A 14,814-nucleotide genomic window follows, 5' to 3' on the forward strand; every position below is an offset into this window, starting at 1 on the left:
TGATTCCCTAAAGATCTGCTACTTGGCTGCCAGCAGCTAACCAGCAAGGGAAAAAGACAAGTACTCATTTTACCAAGGCCACTGTAGTGTTTCAAGCTTTTTTGTTTTTTTCACTTCAAAGGGAAAATAAATCCAACAGGAGACAAATGCATTTAATAATTTTTAATAATTTTGTGCCATGGTTTAACCACAGCATATTAAGAACAAGCATAAAATCTGTGTTTAAAACTAACAACAGCACTTAGAGCAACATCTTCCTTTAAAAGTATTGCAATAAACAGACCTTAGGTCTAAAAACTAGGACATCACCATTTGCTCAATTAAAAGAGTCAGATACACAACAGTTGAAATCTTTTTCTGTATATAACTGGGAGTTACGGTGGAAAATAAGCAACAAATTAATTGTGTTAAACAGAAAATAAAATTTAAAAAAAAAAAAAAATAAAGCAAGCCAGGTTTGTCACAGCATCACATGAACAGCTATTGAGAAATTCCAATACAGTTGTAAAAAGACTTACTTGTTTTTAATAGCTTTGTTTTACAACAATAAATTTTAAAAGAAAGATTAAATATTGTTGATAGTGCTGTACATATTTCAGAATAGCTTGAAAGAAAATGGACAAAAATAAGAGATGTGTTGAAAACGTGATCTTGAAAGCCACAATGTTGGAAATACAAAAAAAATATTAAAAATCCATACAGCAATAAAGCATTTTACACTGTAAATTAACTAGCAAGAAACAACAAAGAAAGGGTAACACTCTAAAACCAGGCATTTGATGGTTAATTTTGAGTGTAACAGCCTGACTGATGTACATACCATTGTGAAATGCTCTGAGCACAGCAGCATTGGGCAGTTGAGAGTTATACAAAGATAAAACCCTATCGACGCTTATGTAGTCTTTATACTATAAGTAGAAAAGCTTTGTTAAAGAATATTAAAGTCATTTTTTAAAAATTATTATTATTATTTTTGCTGTCCAGGTCTATGATGCCTGAGGCTCTCGTAACTTCTGCTTATAGTCCTTTTAAAATCTTGGCTGCCTGCTGTGCTTTGTGGTAAATGGAAAAGCGTGAACACAGCTGTGAATACACTTAATAGATAGTCTGGTCTTTCCACTGCAGCTTCAAAGCAAATTAGTGCCTCTAAAAGGAGACATGCTCATGTTTGGTCCACTCAATATGCATGTTTTGTTACGATAAATCCTACTCTAGATTCCTCCAGCAGGAGGTTTACTCTGTACAGTCTTCCTAGTCAAGGCCCAGGGTTTTTTGTTTGCTTTTCTTCTTTCATGCACAGAAGTGGTACTGCAGTGCAAACAGAAACGTGAAGGTGGCCAGGCAAGGCGCACTTCCAAAACAATTACTCCATGCCTTGACAAACAAGAAATGAATTAACAAGTGACAATCACGAAATACGCATATTTACCTATGGTACATGCTTACTGACAGAACAGCTCAACGTATTGAAGGATGTGATGACACAAGCTATCTGTAAGGGCTTGATGATGCAGAACTGGCCATAAAAAACTTAACACACTTCTTTAAAACAAAAAAACCTAAAACAACCATGATCAACATTCAGATAGATGACTCCTGTGAGGGCTTTTAAAAGATATTTACAGACAAAGGTGTAGATGATGCTTCAGGCTGACAGAGAAGCAGTGAAGGACCATGCCCCAAGGCACCACCCTCCAGTGTGACGGACTGGGTTGAAAGCCCACTCAAACCAGAGGAAGCCCCACCACTAACTTCACTGGCCCCGGGTAAGGCCCCCTGAGTTTTAGCGCAGCGCTTTGCGAATCATCTGAGCAACCAAACCAAAAAGCCATCCCAAACGTCTCCCAACGCCTTGCTACCTTACATCTGTGGTTAAAGCCTGGCAAGTATAAAAAAGCTACATACAGACATGAGTATCTATGAAAGATTAGTCGGTATCCATCTGTGAGAGGACGAGTCTGTCTCAGACCGATAAACTTTTATGTCACCTACTGTCCTCGGATAGTTAGAACAAACAGTTTAGAAAAATAAGTACAGCATCTGCAAGTCCCTACACTAGAACTTCATGTTGAGTTTTCCTGAGGTATTTGCTTTACTGAAGAGCGTGCGGGGGCACAGGGATGGAGAGCCAAATGCAGGGAGACGCCGGGGGAGAACCAAACTGCCAAGGGAGCCTGGCAGGAAGCTGAAGCGTCAAATTACTTCCCACACCACTTCCCAGGTTGGGTCTGAACAGGTCTAAGCATTTCTCTGTAATCTTAAATATGAACCTGGGTTAAGCCATTGCTGTCAGAGGCCAACACAGCAGCAGAGCTGCCAACTCAAAGCTCCCACTCAAACCCTGCATTCAGCTCGCTACCAGCTGCGGCTGTTCTTGTCCACCCTGCAAGAGCACAGGTCACCAGCGAGTTCATCCACACCCCAAGCCCAAGGACAGTCTGTAGTGGCAGCATGGCACACCAGTTGTGGGCACAGAGCAAGGGCTGGCTGCTGTCACAGAACTCTCATTGGCCTAGTTTTGACTTTGCAGGGATGGTTTGGGTCAGTTCCCACTTGTCTGAGCTTCACTTCACATCGAGGATGTGATTAAAAAGGTTCAAAAAGTTCTAGCCCATTTCTAATTTTAAAAAAAAAGGTAATCAAGGATAGTAATAAATAACGTATCTGCTGGAGAAGTAGTAACTAATACTGGTCCAACTCAGCAATAGCAAGGCAACAACCAATACGAGAAGCATCTAGTTGCAAGGTTAAAGCTGTGGAGGTTTTGTTTGTTTTGCTTTTTCCTTTCTTTTTAAAGTGACACATTTAAAAAAAAAAAAAGAAGGAATCTTCACAGCAAAGATGCATCAAACGACTAATTGCTATACACAGACAAGTCAAAAAGGATTTGTTTAACCTTTTTCCCTTACGATATTATATTGATATTTAATAGGAAAATAAAATACATAGACTTTTTGTCATTTGTATGCATTCATTTGCAAACTTTCTTACAAAAAAAGGACCAAGCACAGATCGGCATTCAAAGTCTATGCCATTTTTTTGTGTTAAAATTGGTATAATCTGTACATTATCTTACAGTATTAACAACATCTATTTGTTTTTGTATGTTTGTTTGTTCTACCCATTGGGTAGGATATGTGCATAATATATTCAAGTTATACACAGCACCATACAAAGAAAAAAAATACAAACCAGAAAAAAAGACAAACAACTGAAAAAGCACCATTTTAAGTGAGGCACAACAAAGGTGGGAGTGTAAGGCCTGATGCAAAGCCCCCTGAAGTTGGCAAGAGTCTTCCTACCAACTTCAGCAGGCTTTGGATCAGGCCCTCTTGAGTGCAAGGGGATTCCTATCTGCTCAGACCTGGACATGAGGCACCTTAGTTGCTTACAAACTATGGACATGCAAACCTCCTCAAAATTATATCTAATAAGGATGTGTTTAATTTATTAACAAACCTACCACAGCAGACAGACAAGCACAAACCAAGGAGAGAAAGGAAGAAGAAAAGAGACAGCTTCATCACCCAGGAGATCCTACACACACCATGTTGTTTCAGAAAGCTCACACACCAAACCACTTAAAACAGCAGCAGCAGCAGCAGCAGCAACATAGCAAAGAAATGACAGTGTCATCTCTGGCAGTAAATCACACGGCTGTCAGAGGGAAGGGGAAGTATATCTAGGTTACGGTTTTGTTTTTTTATTGTTAATCAACAAAAAAAGGTAAGCTCTTTTATAGCAAGAAAGCAATGCTAGCAATACCCAGGTTGCTTGTGTTCAGTCTAAAAACAGAAGAGACACCAGCAAGGCAGAAGTAAGAGCCAGGAGAGTTTGAGACACTTCTCAATACAAAATTGTCCTTGGTCTTCCCTTTCAAAAGCAGGAGAACTGTACTGGGTGGTTACAAAAACAGCATTAGCAGCCCTAAAATACATTTAATGCCAATGACAATTTCAAGGAAACATCAGTAGGCTCCTCCACTGCGTGTCTGTGGGACTAAATAGTGTGGCAAAGCACTTCATTGAAACACCTACACTTCAGTTTGCTGGGAAGAGGCAGCGCAGGTCTGATACTGGTTTTGGAGGATGAACTTAGTGGCGCAGCTTCTGTTAATTCCCCAGAGCTGTACCAAGAAAACTACTCTTTTTTTTTTGCTGGTGCAAGTGTGCATTGTTAGGGCTGGCAAAAGCCCCATTGGGCAATCAGAGGTGGGTCGAAAGGTAATTTTCATCCCTGATTACTGAGGACAGGCTGGCAAACAACGTATTAACTATGAAAAAAATCTTACCAACATTTTCAGCCAGCACACTCTCAAAACGTTTAACTTTAATTCTGTAACAAAACATACAGAAGAGTTTTTGGACAGGAAACCTCTCTAAGTTCAACACATCCTCACAAGGGACTTCTCCATGTTCTAAAAGGCCTCAACAGGTCTGACAACTCAGTAAGACTGCCTCTTTCCAGGGATTGAAATGATTGACACATTTGGGGCTAGTGTAGGAGAAAAGTTGTAATTACACTGGTTGGCAAACAGGAAACACAGTGCAGGGAAAGACCAGATATGTGTAATTAAATTATGCGCAACAGCCTTTATCTAAAAAGCAAAGATGTAATCAAAAGCCAGCCCTCATCTGAACCCACTGCACAGAAGGATCACTTGGTTCTCATCATCAGCTAGGTCTGGAAAAACATGCTTATGAGATTGAGAGTACACTAAGTGTATTTCCTTCCTGTACATCAATACATGAGGTCTGCAATTGCAGTTATCCCAAAGCGCAAAGACTTTTCAAAGCTCACTCAAAAGGAGAGAGAGCTGTTGGATGCAGGATGCACAAGCATACCAGGTGACAGGCAAGAACTGGGGCAGCAAGAAACCCCCTACTGATAAAAAACATAGGTCATGACATTTACAGGACTGAGAAGCAAATATTCCTCAAGCTTCCAAATGATCTGCCATTGTTCCTGAGAGCACAACATACAGCCATTTAGCACTTCTGGAAGGTGATCATGGAATAGCAACTAGCACAGAGATAGTCAAGGGGATAAGTTTGCATGCAGGTCTGTATGTGCACGGACATGACTTAACGGCAATGACCAGAGAGAAGCTGTGAATAATCCTAAATACTTTCAAATGTGCCAGCAAGCCTTTTCTTTATCCTTGGAAAAAAAAAAAAGGCAAAGAAAAATATTGATGTATATCTGTTTTTCACCAGCATACTATTTTTTCTTTGCCTACGAAATCAGGTTACCTTAGCTACCATGAGGGTTCAGGGATAGAGTCAGAGAAAGGTTAGCAATCAATCTTCTCCAAAACAGTCAACATTCCTTACAGATCAGAGCACCAGTTTTAAGGTCCAATATCTCACTACCTGGCAGGGTTAGAAACAACCGCCTCTAACAGCACTGCTCCAGACACAGGGCTCCCCAGCAGGACAAGGATTTCTTCTCTATTGCAAAGAAATGCATTCTTTACTAAGCAGTGTAATTTTGCTCCTTACCCTTCTGTGCACCCCATTCACAGAAGAAAAAAATAACTCTCAATGACACTTTTAAAAAAAATATATCTGCAACAAGAACATTCAGAGATTGGGCATAACAGAAGCAGCTTCCAGTTGGGACAAAAGGGTGGAAGAAGTGGGCAAGCAATAATAAAAAGCCAAATGAAGCACAGCTTAACCCATGGTTCCCGCAGATTCCATGACTGCAGGAATGCAAACATCTTCCTCACTAGCTATCCAGAACTTGTACACGGGGCACATGCTTGAGTTGTCATACTTACAAGGGAAAATCATGCTGTAATAAAGTCCCATCAGCCCGAGACTGGGCTAAGCACAGAGTTCATCAGTGACAAGACCAGGAGTAGCCTGATTAGATCCTCCCTGATGAAAACATCGTATTATGCAAAGTCCTGTGAATTCTGCACGGGCCACACATGCCAGGAAAGGGATCTGAACACTGCACTGTTGGGTGGGTAGCCCTCTTCTCATCCCTCACTCACATCTTTTAAGCAGCATCACACTCAGCCTGCTTGTCCAGCACTGAGAGGAGCCCAACAACAACTGTGCTAGACGCAGGTACAGAATTAGAGCTAAGTGCCAAGTGCTCCATTGGTACACTGGGAGAGAAACCTTTTTTTTCTGTTGCTAAACCCACCGCCTTTTCTAGCCCTGAAAGATCATATGAAAACACCACAGATGGGGCATATTTAGCATCAAGAAGGGAGCCATGCCAAGCCACATAAGGGAAAAATTAATCCTTGCAGTAGGACAGAGGTCACAAAGCTTTATTTCATAAAGGACATTTAAAAGAAAGAATAATCTTTTAACCTGAAAATTTCTAAAGTAGGGACATCTCTACACTGAATTTTGGGAACACGGGTTACTGGGCAAAGTCAGAAGATGCAACGAGAATTCAGGCAAATATGATCCATCACGTAGGAAACACCACACACATATGTGGGTTTTGTGCATGAGACACATAAACCAGAACACCAGTATGGAGGTAATATCTACACAATTAATGCTACAATGTTTGCAGAAATCTTTTATAATTTATACAAAGTTTCATGGAGTGGCTCTGGAATACAGTCTATCAGGTCTGGATATTTTCAAAGCTCATCTTCCATAAATGCTTCATAGAATTACCTATCTTCAGAGCTCACCAATTTCTAAGCCTGTAAAGACTGATATGTTGGTATTTCTTTTACCATTCTGTTCTGTTATCAAGAGCAGATTCTCTACCACTTCAACAGAAGAAAAACCAGAAAAACAGTGTTTCAGTGTTACACTCTTGGCTGCCTTTCCATTGGAGAGCACTAGTATCTGCCTGAAAATAGCCTATTTACTGCTAAAAGAGCCCCCAAAACAGAAGTAGCAGACTGCAAGCTCACCTGTAGCAAGTAAACTAGTCACTGCACTCTCAGAGCTGAGAGGTTCTGTCTGCACATTACATTTGGAAAAGCAGAGCATGACATTAAGCCACTGGAGAGTGTCCAAAGGAGGGCCATGACGATGATGAAGGGCCCCAAGAGGAAACTGTATGAGGAGTGGCTAAGGTTATTTTGTTTGTCCAGCCTGGAGAAGAGGAGGCTGAGGGGAGATCTCATTGCAGTTACAACTTCCTCATGGGGGAAGGACGAGGTGCAGCTACCCATCTCCTCACTCCGGTGACCAGTGACAGGACCCAAGGAAATGGCTGGAAGCTGTGCCAGGGGAGGTTTAGGATGGGTATTAGAAAAAGGATCTTTACCCAGAGCGTGGTTGGGCTCTCCAGGGAAGTGGTCACAGCAGCGAGCCTGGGAGAGTTCAAGAAGCGTTTGGACAATGCTCTCAGGCACATGGTGTGACTCCTGGGGACGGTTCTGAGCAGGCCCATGAGTTGGACTCAAAGATCCTGATGGGTCCCTTCCAACTCAGCACATTCTATGATTCCAGGATGAGAAGACGAAGATGCAAGAGGAGATGCAACTACAAGGTGAGCAAATACTACGTTATTTTTAAACAAATCTTTCCTAAAGAACTGGAAAATGCTACATTTTCCATGCAGAAAACCTTTTCTCAGCCAAGGAAAATTAGGAGACAGCATAGTGGACAATGTTAATGGGAAGTGCATAAATCCACCAGCATGCAGGGAGGGCAAAAGATAGCAAAGGGCTGTTTTTAAAGTACATTCCCAAGAGGTGACTTTGAAGGCAACTTCAAGGCTCACTTTGCTGAGATCTGCACATGGGGAAAGTTGATCTTCAACCAGCCCAAGCCAAGGGCCCAATCCAGGTGTGCTCTGCCATGACAACTGAGTTCCAGCTCTTCTCACCTGAAGGCTTCTCGGCTAACCAATCCTCATTTAGGCAACAGCACAATATCTGTGTAGGCACACACATTCTCTGGCTTAAAGGCTCACTCCTGAAGAGACAAAAGTCACTGAAGACCAAAACCAACATTTGCTGGCTTTGTCTTCTGGTTGCATTTTGGTTGTTTTTTGTTTTTAACTAAGAATTATGTTCATAGGTTGTTCGCAAAAATCTGATTTCACAGCTTTTATTCCCAGGAATCAGACAGTGATGAGAACCCCAGCTGACTGAAAGCCACCTAGTCATCTTCTAAAGACCTGTCCTGTGGGTCTGAGAGGAAAAAAACCCAAGTGAATCCCACCACACAATCTCTATCTCTCTCTTCAATTAATACATACGATAAAAGGCAGCTTTACTCTGCACTACCAGCATGACTCAGATCAAAGTAACAATTACAGAGACAAATGGGGCTGTGTATTCAGACTAACAGTTATACAAAAGTTTTCTAAACTAGAATAAAATCAAACTACCTTATGAAGAAAACAAATCTACACTGAGGCCCAAAAGACACGCACACACACACGAAGACACACACACACAGTTTTGGCATTAAAACTCTGCATAGATCAAAGATGCACTTCAGTTATCAGAGCCCCCCATGTACAGAAGTCCTGCAGAAATCCAGCCTCTAGCCATGGGACCAGGGCATCGGTGCCCTTGGGGCACTCAACGGCTGCTGCCCACAACCAAGCACAAGGCTCAGGAAAATAGAAAAAAGTGAAAAGATCTTAAAGTAAAAGGGTCTATGACACACTCATACACCTATATATTAGAAACTATCCAAGCTAAGACTCTAAAGATTCTTACTTTTCAGTCCATTTCCAAAATGCATTTTAAGTGCAATTTGTGCTTTTTCATGTGCTTGTGATGCCACTATCACCTTTTGTCAACCGAGTTCCGGCGCTGCGTGTGCTTCCACACAGGAACAGCCAGTGAAGAAACACCCCACATGCCACGACACAGGCAGATCACTTTCCAGCTACTCTCCAGGCCAGTATAGCAAAAATCAGGGCTTACAGACACTTGGTTAATACACGAGCCACCTTTACCCATGAGCGCAGTCCCGTCGGCATCATGCAGATGTCATGCACGCACAAGGGTTTCCGCAACAGGGCCCAGAGCAAAAGGGTTTGTAGGGAGAATTCCCGGTGCTCCCACGTCCCTGCCAGGGATGCAGCAGGAGCCGGGCACCACTGCCACGAGAGCTCTCAGTACTGCTGCAGAAACACCACGGGGGGTTTAGCCACAAGGGCCCCCTTCACTTCAACAGGATGGACCTCCAGGACTGAACTTCAGCATCTGAAAGGATGAAATGGAGAGCGAAAACCACAACAGTCTCACGTATCTGAACAGCGGTGCAGGGGAAAAAAAATCCCACCCTGCATATCCAAACAATTTATTGCATAACGTCATGATATGTGACTAAATACATTTCAGGCTACAGCGAGGACAAAAATCTCTGGAACGGTTAAGTACTGGTGATACTGCATTATGAAAAGGAAAAGAATGGCAGCACTTAGAATCAATACAAATCAATACATATGGGAATTTTTGTTTTGCCATTTATAAAAGAAATAGTCTACACTGCAAAACAGCTAAACCTTAAGTGATGGAAAATGCTGGGATTTCATATTTGCCTTCTTCCAGCCAAAAGTCTCCAAGACATTTCATTGATACACTGTTATCTGAATGCAAATTATTGCAAAGACAAGTGTCCCTGTATTTCTTGAATTGTAAAAGTCAAGAGATGTTAGGCTAAGTCCTGTCCCCATCTTCTAGCAAACCCGGGGGGAGGGGGCAAACTCCTCCAGATTACTTCTGGGGCTCTATCATTATTCCACAGGTGAAACGACAACATATAGAAGAACTTCACATAAAACAGTTCCCTCATATATATTTTTTTAAAACATTAAGATAGTGCAACTTTTTAAAACACATTTATCACAACACAAATTAATTCCTTGCATTCATCTAAGTTCTCAACTTTATACCTTGGCACACAGAACAGGAATTTTGTTTCATATTAAAAAAAATTCACACCCTGGGAGAAAAAAAAAGCAAACTGGCCAATTCTTCCCCCATTTATGTAGCAAAACCACCTTCTTCCTTCTGCCATTCAGTGAGTATAAAATAGGCTGTACAAGCCTCATTTCTGTGCTAAGTTAACTTTTAGAATTAAATAATTGAAATAGTTTATTAAAAAAAAATAACATATCCCCCCCCCCCCTCCCCTGAAACACTGCTCGTAGACAAACTGAATGGAAGTTTGTGTTTCTTTCAATTTGCTTTGCATGCAATTCCCCTGAAAGGAATCAGAAACAAAGAACTGGTTTGCACGTTTGGTTTTACTCAGTTGTACCACGTGAAACGTAACAACACTGTGCACCGGAGCACGGGGGTCTTCCTCCACCGCCCTGCTTGGATCTCCTGTCTTCAGTCCAAATGCACCTGGGCGGGTAACTTAGACCAGGTTTCCTGGTTTCCGGTCTTGGCCTTTGCTGGGGACTATTGTGCTCTCTGAATTGTTCTGCTGAAACTGAAGTCTGCTCCCCCTCTGCGAGGAAGGAGGCATGTTGCTGTGCTGGTGATGGAAAAAAGAGGAGCCTGGGTAATGCCCCATGACCTCACTGTATGTCGGGGGTGGTCCTTCCATCCTTCCATTACTGCTATAGTTGGTTGCACTTATGCCCGAATTGCTGCTGGGTGGGCAGGGACCCCCATTGTACATCGAGATGTCTATCAAGTCGCTATCAAAAATGGTTCGGTTGGGCGGCGCCCTGACGGATTCCCGGTTGAGCTCCATTTGCTGCTCGGGGTCCCGGAGCTGCAGGGTGCACGGGCCCTGGTACGGCGGTGGCTCTTCCCCGTCGGAGAGGGAGATGGTGGGAGGAAGGTCAATCTCATGCTGCATGTAAGGGTAAGTGGGCTGGAAGCGACTGAAACGGTCCCGCTGCATAAAAGATGGGGTGGTAAACCTGTCCCTGGACCTTGGGGCGTACATGATCTGAAACGGGAAGAGAGACACGCATGACTCCACATCTGCACAAAGCACTGTGCGTGCTCTGTATTTACAACAAACTCATAAAACACGGAATGCTGCTTTTTGCCACCTGTCTGAAGGGTAAACCCAGCAGATACCATGCACATGTGCTGCCACATGCCTGCGTGTGAAGAGGCACGAGGTGCAGGAAGGATCCAGCACACCTGAAAACAGCTTCACAAAGGAAGACCAAGACCCCACACAGCTCCTTCTGACATTAAAACGTTCTGAGCAAAAAGCAAATGATTCTGTTTCTGAAACCAGGAAACTAATTCTCTCTAGTCTCAGTAACTGACTAGTTCTACAACAGTGTCCCAATACTGAATTTCAGCTGCAGTCTGAGCTTCCCCCTCCTACTCAGAGCTAATGCATCACCAAAGAATTCAGATGGTCATTTTAGTACATTTTGTAAAGGCTCGGCATATCTCACACCTTCACTATCAGAGTGTATCAGGTGTCCTCCTCCCCCTCAGTTCTCAGCCAGAACTCAACCTCTGGGGAGAACCTACAAAGCTTCTGCATTGTGATGGAAAGTATGTCCCTGGTAAATTAAACCCTGGAGAAGGCCAGGCTTTAAAAAAGGAAGGGTTCAAGATACTCTGTGAGGTGCTATTGCTCCTCACTTGGTCTATCCCAGATCTGGACAGACACAGCAGCTTCTCAGCCCTAGATTGATCGAACTGCTCTTCTCTTTTTTGGATCCCTGCAGGGTCTTCAACCCCTGACATTCACAGATACAGGGCCAACCACCAGGAAGTTCTGCTGCTTGTCACAGGACAGCTGGATCACTCAGAGCAATACACCCACAAATTATTACACAGACAAGAGATGTGTGCTAGCTGGAAGATGGGAGACACTGGTGATAGGATACGTGTTGTAAATCCAAGAAAAATTCAGGGACAAGAGGAACTGGTCTCCCAGCTTCCAGTGAATACTCAAATTACTGAGCCACTGCATGAAAGAGACACACCTCCACCACTTACTTGTGAATGCCTACTATAACAAAGGGAGTTGCTGATGGAGATGAGGTGTCAGGTAGGCAGAATTTAATTCTTTTAATGAAAAGGTCTCAGGCATTTATGAAATGCACATTAACGCAGGCTTAGATGACCATGTGAATTACACTGAGAAAGCATTCTTTACAAAAAATAGATGCATGTTTTTGAAAGGAACCAAATATACATTACAGGAAAAAAAGAAAGCACTTGGTGAAGATAGTCAGAAATCTGTCAGTACCTCTGAAGCACCCTGGCGCGAAACTGAGCTTTCTGAAGGCCACAAGCACCCCTCCTGAAATGTGGAAGAAACAACAAAATAGAAAAAATTAATAAATCACATCACCATTCTGCCTCGTTATCACAGCTCTTACCAGCAATCATCTAAGGACTGGCTGTCTCCAGGAGCTAAACAAGTAACATCCCACCCCTTTCTTTCCAAAACACAAGCAAAGAGCAGCTCTGCTCCCAAGCAAGTCAAGCTTGGTCCGTTTTGCAAGCGCCAAAATGTCATCCATCCAAATGGCACCCAGCCCCACAGGCCATAAGGATGCAGCAAGCTGGTGGCGGCTACAGGAGTGTGGCAACACGAGGAGATGACAGGAGACACCTGTGTGCTGAGCAGGTACCTGTCACCTCCCAAACCAGCAAGGGTGGAAGGTCTGACAAAGCTGCCAGCCAGGATCCCAATTACATACCATGGGCAAAACAGTTCACAACAAAACCTGGTGTCTGTAATCTCAGTAAAGCGACAGACACGCTAAACCCAGGGATAATCTGGTTAAAACTGTCAGCTGCCCAATTCCCACCATAAACAGTAGTTAAAACAGCTGAGGTTTCAGCCACTTCTCCAACCACCTTCTCAGGTTGAAATATTTCCCACACCTTGAAATGCTGTTCTGACATTGCACCAGCACTCAGGGCAGAATAAAAGGGTGAAGAACAGTATGTCAGTAAGAGAAAATAGCTTAAGGTGTATCATCATTTTTCTCCTCAATTAATTGTTTAGAGTAGCAGTAACTCCCACAATGAATTTATTTCACTGGAAAATTGTGAAGCTGAAAAGGACATATCAGAGCAGATATAAAGCACAGAACTTCAATCTTGGTGCACAAAGAAAAAAATCAAAATATTGTATGGTCATGACTATTTTCTTGATGCTAATTCAAGTTTTACAGACATAAGAAATTTCAGGAACTGGAAGGAAAATGCATACTGTCCCCAAAAGCATTACCATGTATAGACTGCTTCCAAATCTTACTGTACTGCTTCTTCTCACCATAGCATCTTTCAGCATATTTCAGATGTAAAAATAGACCCAACTAGATGTTCATCATGACACTCAGAGACCAAAAGCCGTCTGCGATCCTGTCAGGAGAGTCCACCGCAGAGGAAAGCTGCTCTAAGAGTACTCTCCCACAGGATTCAGCTGCTAAGGGAAATGCTTTGAATAGCAAAGCTGGTACACTTCTCTTCTGTAGCTTTAGAGAGCAAAGACAGAGAGGCTGACAATTGCAATTATTTACAGCTACCCCAAGTATTCCCCTTTGCAAAGACATGAAAAACGATCTTATAAAGATTCATGTATTTCAGTGCCTAGATAAAGTTCTGTCAATTGAAGAAATTGTAACTGTGTAACTATACACATACATTTATATACATACTTGTACACATATTCCTTTCCATTCCTTCAGCACCCAGGTGCCCTCATTTTGAAATATCTGAGGGTATGTTCGCACAATTAAAGGCAACCAGGTTATCAGCAGTTCACCCAACAGGCTCCAAACACATTACAACTGTTTGTAAAACATATTAGTCGAAGCTAAACTTCTCAATTAACTGCCCCTGAGTTACAGGCTCAGAAGAGAAGAAAAAAGGCAAAACTAACAACCCAACCCAGATAGAAATAAAATCTACCCCCACCACTCATATTACTTAAAACTCCCTTATGAAAGGGCGTTGATGACATGGAAGTGGAAACGCCTCCCATCCTAGGGCCCATCTCCCCAAAAGCAAGAGAGTGAGATGAGCTGAGGGAGATGGTGCAGCATATGGAGAAAAATTTCTTGCATGGAGATGGAATGGGACCTGCTCACTAAGCCAAGACTCCCAGATCTGGTACCAGCCAGGCCTAACAGAAATAACATGTTAGAAGAGAGGAGTTGCCTGTTACTTCTACTGCTGATGCCTGAATCCCAGAAAAGTAAAAAGCCCTGCCTGGAGGTACCGCAGTTGCTACAGGGATCCCACTGAGTGTAACCAGGGCACTGGGATAGCCACACCAAGATGAAGCCAAAGGAGCCCAAGCCTCTCCCCACTCTGGGATAACTACTTGAGAAGGTAAACATCTTGGGATGCAGTTGAACTCCGAGGCTGTGAGATCCTTAGGATGCAAGGATACGTAACAATATCATTCCTGTGACAGTATGTCCTACAGTTTACCTGTAGCTCCTCCCTTTCCTGAGATTTCCCCCAGAGAGAGCAGCAGACTGAATAAATGATTTGGCAGCAGCCAACCCCCAGCAAGATCTCTATCCCAGGAGCCAGAAAACTCCCCAAGCAGATGGCTGGGTAACGTGCTCAGCATGCCCACACTTGGAAAATACCAGGCTCACACACGTGCAGACCAGCCTCACCATGGCTGGTCCAGTGACACAGCACAGAATTCTCCCCTCACCAAGTCCAAGACTAACTGACCCAACACAGGAGTTTCTGTCCTCCTGAAATCACTGCATCTACCACAGGAGATTTATTGCCTACCTTTCTTGAGTCTTTATTTAAGGGAAGCTCTCCCTTCCCTGCACTGGGTAGATACAACCTAACCCAAGGGTTGGTTCCCACCAACTCCACTGTTCTTGGGGTGACAGTGAGGGCTTTAAATGCAAAGAAAGTGTTGCAGAAGAAAAATATCCCCATGACTACACCCC

At 43.1% G+C, this 14,814-nt stretch overlaps 1 protein-coding gene across 5 annotated transcripts in view; it reads right to left on the reverse strand.

Annotated features, from left to right (window-relative positions):
* Window positions 1-147: 147 nt before the first annotated feature.
* LDLRAD4 (low density lipoprotein receptor class A domain containing 4) overlaps window positions 148-14,814 on the reverse strand; it is a 280,035-nt gene continuing 265,368 nt past the window's right edge. For 3 of the 5 annotated variants that reach the window (XM_048289601.1, XM_048289606.1, XM_048289604.1), the window contains 2 exons: window positions 12,129-12,182; window positions 148-10,856 (listed from right to left, as the gene is read on the reverse strand). In XM_048289601.1, coding sequence (XP_048145558.1) covers window positions 10,314-10,856; window positions 12,129-12,182 — 597 coding nt within the window. In that variant the 3' untranslated portion in view covers window positions 148-10,313. The remainder of the gene's footprint in view (window positions 10,857-12,128; window positions 12,183-14,814) is intronic. The other 2 variants (XM_048289602.1, XM_048289605.1) reach the window with 1 other exon arrangement.

This window comes from Corvus hawaiiensis, chromosome 30, assembly GCF_020740725.1.
Source record: "Corvus hawaiiensis isolate bCorHaw1 chromosome 30, bCorHaw1.pri.cur, whole genome shotgun sequence".
NCBI lineage: Eukaryota > Metazoa > Chordata > Aves > Passeriformes > Corvidae > Corvus > Corvus hawaiiensis.